This window comes from Gadus chalcogrammus, chromosome 23 (genome assembly GCF_026213295.1).
Source record: "Gadus chalcogrammus isolate NIFS_2021 chromosome 23, NIFS_Gcha_1.0, whole genome shotgun sequence".
NCBI classification, from domain to species: Eukaryota; Metazoa; Chordata; class Actinopteri; order Gadiformes; family Gadidae; genus Gadus; species Gadus chalcogrammus.
In genome coordinates, this window is record NC_079434.1 from 2,804,204 (window position 1) to 2,810,877 (window position 6,674).

At 46.5% G+C, this 6,674-nt stretch overlaps 1 protein-coding gene across 1 annotated transcript; it reads left to right on the forward strand.

The window, feature by feature from the left end:
* The first annotated feature begins 3,655 nt into the window (after nt 1–3,655).
* Nucleotides 3,656–4,809, forward strand: bhlhe22 (basic helix-loop-helix family, member e22). Its single transcript, XM_056584677.1, has one exon. The coding sequence runs from the start codon at nt 3,815–3,817 to the stop codon at nt 4,616–4,618; it is 804 nt and encodes a 267-aa protein (XP_056440652.1). The 5' UTR covers nt 3,656–3,814; the 3' UTR covers nt 4,619–4,809.
* Nucleotides 4,810–6,674: the final 1,865 nt, after the last annotated feature.

Sequence of the window (6,674 nt, forward strand, 5' to 3'; positions counted from 1 at the left end):
GCCAATCAAAACGAACAGCAAGGCGAAGCGCGTACAAGAAGCTTATACATAAACGGATATCATTTTTTTTCTAATAGCTATATTCTAATATATCTAGCCATATGCCAAGTAGGCCAAAACAAATTCAATAGAACATTAGCGTTGGCGTATCGTTGTATGATTATCCAACAAAAATGATATTCCAATAAAAAAGAAGTCATATAATCAGAACAAATTAACAACTATAGAAAACAAAAATATGTCAAGGTTATTAACTGGTGTAAGACGGGCCTATACACTCCTAATGAAATTGAATTGAAATTGATCATGGTGAACACCGAATCGGATTGATATCTCTAGTGATTGTCCAGGAGCAGGCAGCCAGGCAGCCAGGCAGCCCCCCGCGCCCCCCCGCCCCCTCCCTGCTCCTTGCGGCTCGCAAGGGCCCCCATCACCACGACGTGACTGCCCTCTGGTGGTCGGTAGCTTGAACTCCAATCTCCAAAGATTCGTTAGGCCTTTAATTGCCCTGACACACCATTCGGACTGGCGATCGTCGGCAGAAAAGGCAATTTGGTCATGGCCGATTTATCATGTGCAATCGGGCTTGAAAAGATCAACGACGGCTTTTAACGACGGCCGATCGCAAAGCACAAACCAAAGAGACTCCCCTCCAACGTGCTCACCAGACTGTCCAACAACTGATAATCGGGTTGGTATGTCAGGGCCTTAAGTGGACAGCATGTGGATAAACACTCCAGAAAGCATATCATATCACAGCGCTTATCACTCATTGTTAGGGATTAAGCATTCAACTTTAACTTAAACTTAGAGTTGGGACAGTATAGAATACTTTGAGTTACAATAACATATGTTACAGGTTGGATGCCTCAATGCATTAGCAGGGTATTTGCCCGTTACCTAGTTTCTTTCTTAACCAAAACAAACCCAAATCTTATGTTGAGCCTGAACCTGGGTCTCCCAAATGCACGGGTATAGGAATGGGGGATTCTGGTTGGCCACAGCAAAACCCGTTCAGATAAAGCAGAGTATTTTATAGGGGTGATGGAACTTATTTACTTAGTGGCAATCTTGGTTCCTTCTTGGCTGTGAACGCTGGCTGGGTCTAGAGCCAAGGTGGAACCGACGGCCACCAGGTGAATAAGGCGTATTGAATGGGTGTCCCTGGAACACAGCCTGGTTAAAGACCTGCAGAATGCCAGTTGAGTGTAATTGAGTGTCCCAGCCACCAGGATGCGCATCGCCTGGACCAGGGTCTTGGACTAAAGGCCAACAACAATCAACAAGAGGGATGGATCGGCGGGGGGATTTGACGCCCAAACAAAGGTTTCCGTGTCCAATCCCAACTATCCCAGTGTCTCTGTACAGGCATCCTTGAGACAGACTAACCCCTATCTGCTCTTTAACGACATGTCTCTGAAGTCAATGTTAGTGGCTTCCTACTCAAAGTGCCTGCTAAATGACTGAATGATGGCATGAATGGTGCAGAATAGCAATAAAGCCGACTTATCATCTGACTGGGTTTCAAGCAGCTCATCACTCAATCACCTTGAGAGATCACATTCTGTGGGAGGGGAAAAAAGGTAGTTGACGTGGAAGTCAAATGAACGTCTTCCTCCGACAGAGTCGGCTGTCGATTAGCAAAGTGCTGACAGAGGCGGCGAGGGCTGCGGGCGTAATGGCCGGCTCCGGACCATCGTGTCTCGTTAGCCCGGCCTGATTGGCCATGAAGGTGTTCCCCTGGCTGGCCCAGGATGAAGCGGCTGTCTCTGACAGAGCTTACCGCTCATAACTCCTCAGGAGCCCGGGCGTTGGCCCCGCCCGGGCCCTTGGGGGCCTGCGGTAACAGGAGGGGGAAATATGCCACAAATGACAGGTGAAACCAGAAAGAAATATCGACCTTGGAACGTTGAGGAACGTTTCGGGAACGTCATTTTTCATCATGTCTCGCAGGTCTTTTATTCTCTCGTCAAAGTAGGTTGACGTGACACGTTCAACGATGATTGAACCCAGCCACTCGTGTTCGTCTGTACGCAGAGGAGGGTTTCAGGGCGTCTGTCCATCCCTTCACAAACAGCAGGTTTATGAAGGGATGGCGGGGTGGTCAACAAGCGTCCAGGCCATCAGACCACGGCAGCCCTGAGTTACAGAGGAGGTGGTGTCTCCTCCATCTGATGACTACGTAGGGATGGCTCATCCTCATCCCCCTGTGCTGACGATTCGCTGCTCCCTACTTTAGCAGAATCTTCTATCCAACGCATCATTAGGAGCGACCACGCATCCGCACCCCCTTCAGGCGGCCCCTGGGTGGAGCAGAGACAGGGTGGAGCACCACCTCCATCTGGTCAGGTTGAGGGGCTGGGGACTCAGTGTCAGTGGAGGGAACATTAGTGGGGGGACATAAGTTAAAAATATAATATAGAATATTAAAAATATGGCTTATTCAAGACAAAAAGGCTTTATAATAACCCATCTGGAATCCATCTATTTTCGCTCAGAAAACCCTTTGTGTTCCGTAAGAAACAGGTAAACACAATGTTAAGCAACTTTAACTCAATTGTCCCCAGAGGCGAACAGATCATCCTTATTTGAGGATTTTGTGCATCCTTATTTTATCAAAATGAAACCCAAAGCTTATTTCACTGAGGCTTACACACTCGCTGGTGGTAACCTTTGAACGTCCTCATTTGTGGCCTTATGAAAAGGTAATGTATACTCCGTTCCAGTAGATGGCGATACATACTCGCAAGTAGAGCTTTATTTTGATCACAAACTGCTTTCTGCTCTCTAAAGAGCATGAGTTCACGTGGAGCTTAAAATCGGACTTAAAAAATAAGAGAATAAGTCTTCAAATCAATTTTGGAGAAAATCCATTTTAGTACTACTGCAAAATGATAAAAAACAAAAACAATATATGGCTCTAATGACAATCACCGTTGAAGGCGAAGGTGCGTAATTACGCACAGGCACAGCGTTAAACGCATGCAGGAGCCACTCGGTGCATGGGCCCGTTGTAGAGATCAAAGCATCAAATTATATTAATTTGGAACTTTGATTCTGTAAACAACTGAATCTACCAAATTTTACTACCTGTAAGAACCATATGTCACCACACAAATACTTCAGTTGGAGGGATATATTGATAACCCGAGAGCACAAACGGAACATTTGGTTTTACATGGAGTAGGTCGAGATGTCCTCTCCCACATCAAAGCAAAATATTAATATCGGAATTTCATGTAAATCATAGGCTTAGCTTTTAAAGTAGGCCTACCTCATATGGGTTTCATGTGCGCCCTGGACATGGCTCACCCGAATAGCCGTTGAAAGTTATTCATTTATGAAGTATTACTTATAACCACTTTATAGGGTTAGATAGAGTGTCAGGTGTCAGCACAGATCTGCAGGCGAGATCACAGAAAAGGGGCTACACGCGGTATTGTTTGTCACAATTTAAATGGCATTAATTAAAAGGATCACCTGATTGGATAAAGAATGAGAGGGGGGAGCGCTCTGCCCCAATAGGCGACTCCCCTCTAATAACCCGCCTCGAGATAATGATGTAAAGACTCGGCGTATCGGCGTGACTGGGATCGCCGTGGAGATCCGAGAAGCAGCGATAGGCTGGCGAGCTCAGAGCGAGCAGCGCGTATTATTGGAGAGTCCTCTAGTTTCTACACCTCAGTGACAAGTTGGAGAAGACTTCAAGATCTGAACCGCAACACTTCCAGGGCACCGGGAAGAACCAACTTCTAAGAGGCGTCCTCCACTCCCGAGACCACACTAGTCCACGCAGCGGGGGGTACAGCAGGCTATGGACCGGAGGATGAACTTGAACGGCACAGCAGACATTTTCCACAAAACTCTGAGCGCCGTGTCCAACAAGAAGATGGATCCTTTCCGGTCGTCCGTGGGTCTCGAACTTCAAGCTCGAGACCGCCAGTCACCGATCGGCTGTTTTGACGGGACCGATTCGGACCCGATCCAGCCGGGGGGTCTGGCGGGGGGCAGAGGGGGCCCGCTGGGTCTGCCGACGGGATCTTTGTGTGTGAAATACGGGGAGAGCGGCAACAGGACGTCGGCCGCGGAGAGCAGTGGCGGGGAGCAGAGCCCCGACGACGACAGCGACGACAGGTGCGACATGGTTCTGCTCACTGACCCGCGGATCGGCGGGGGGAAACCCGAAGGAGGTAAGAAAAGCAAAGAGCAGAAAACGCTGAGGCTAAACATCAACGCGCGCGAGAGACGGCGGATGCACGACTTGAACGACGCGCTGGACGAGCTGCGGGGGGTTATCCCGTACGCGCACAGCCCGTCCGTGCGGAAACTCTCCAAAATAGCCACTCTGCTGCTCGCCAAAAACTACATCCTCATGCAGGCGCAGGCGCTGGAGGAGATGCGGCGGCTGGTGGCCTACCTGAATCAGGGCCAGGCCATCTCGGCCGCCTCCATACCGGCCACCACGGCCCTCGCGGCCCCCCCCGGGTTAGGGCCATATGAGCCGCCGCCCGGGTACCCTTTCCCCACCGTCGTGCCGCCGACATCCTGCCCTGAGAAATGTGCGCTCTTCAACAACGTCACCTCCAGCCTCTGTAAACAGTGCACGGACAAGCCCTGAGCGAGCTGAATAACCGCGCGGCCAGAGACTCCAAGCACAGTCGAGAACAGAGACGCGCAAAGCCCGTCGGACGGGGGACATCTGGAGATGGGACGGGGGACATCTGGGGGCACCGTGCTGGTTGTTGGTCACCATAGGCTAGAGAAAAAAAATTAATGAATTATTTTATAATATTTACAAATGCATTCAGAAGCGCTTTTTTGTTCAGACAAAACTTGATTGTGTATATAATACATCCTTAAAGTGCTGGTGTGAGTGACAGAAAAACCAAACAGTATATGAGGACAGTGGCATCAGGACAGGGGGAGTTGTTGATCATTCGCTCGGCTGTCAATCTTCTGGATATCTGAGTGACCTGACTATACTTTGATCCTTTCCTTTGGTTCTGTTTTTCACTGACCACTTTAGGCTATATGGACAAGCTCATGGATTATGAACCGACCTCACCTTCGCTGCTTCGTTTGATTCACTTCAGAGACGTGCTGTGTGCTTATACTGGTATAGGCCTGTTTCATGACCCTTTGATTTTATATGAAGAACACAAGAGGAATGTCATGGACAAAACTAATAAACTGTAGAGGAAGACTTAATTGGGTGGTTTAAATGAATCGGACACCACTAAAGCACCAGTGTTGATATTTGCGCAGGGCCCATTTTAAAGTCTGTCGACACTGTGATACAATAGGCCCAAAACACAACGACATACATACACTCATCAGGCCTCCTATCTCTGCTATTTGAACTCATCAAGGTGGTTGTTTTGGTCAGCATGGCACTTTCTTTACATTTTGCTGTACAGGCCTGTATTATCATTATTATTATTATTATTATTATTATTATTATTATTATTTGTACATTTCCATTGAGCACTCGCGATTAAGATGGATGGCGTCAGGTCGGGCATCATATTGTAGATAGGCCTGCTCTAACGAGGCTCTATGTGGTCGAGGAGGGCCATTTGTATGTGTTTCAGTGTTTAAAGCTTTATTAAAATATTTTGAACAACAGAACTGTTGTCTGTTCGTGTGCTGACTAAATAAATAGACATAGGCCTACGGGTTAGCATTTTCATTTATTTAAATTAAGAATCATTCTGAAATAGTTTTGTCCTTTATAATGCAAATATTTATTATGGACTCTTAATTATTTGCCTTATTTGAATTTGAAAGTTATTGATGGTGAAGCTCATGTAGTCGTACATCATTATGAGGGTCGGGAACAGAGCAGGTGCGGAATCGGGACGCGTTACGCTCCATCACATCGGTAACTTTCTAAGTGATGAGAGGCTTCAGCTGAAGACGGGAGACGGGAGGATGAGGATCGCCCGGGGCGGAGGATTACGGAGTTACAAAACAGGAATCACCGCTATCATCAGGAATTAAAACCATTTCCATGACGGTGCGTGTGATTGCGTGTTAATCTGAAAACAATTGTATACAAAAACGGTGTAGGGCGACACCTTGGTTCACTTAATGAAACATGTCGTTAAGGCAATTAGAGCAGCAGAATGTGATTAAGGCAGGTAATTACGCCACTGTTCTTTAATCAAAACACGGTGCGCGCCTATTGTTCACCCTGTACCCCAACCACAGGGAGAGAGATAGTGAGGATTAACATTAGATTAACATTTGAGAAACCTAAAGGCAGTTGAACATTATTTTTGAGAATATTTCTAAATTCTAGAATTGTATATTTTATTCTTCTTTTTAAATTTGAAGCGTCGGTTTAACTTTTTGTTGGCCCTCGATGTGTGAATGTTTTGTCGGTAGCATAAAACGAGTTTAAGGTTGGAGTTAAAGAACACCAGAGAATGAAATAATATTATATTACGACTAAACCATTAAGGCGTTACTGCAAGAAGATGGAGGAATAGGCTTATAATTCAGACATTATGAATATGTAGCCATTCCTCAAAGAAAATATTGTTAAATTTCCACCTGTACGCGAGTCTTGATTTATTACACAACCTATTTTGTGTAGATATATTTTAACGATAAGGATTTATCGTTTTTGAAACAGGCGAGTAACTTTATAATTGTCATTCAACAGACGCGAT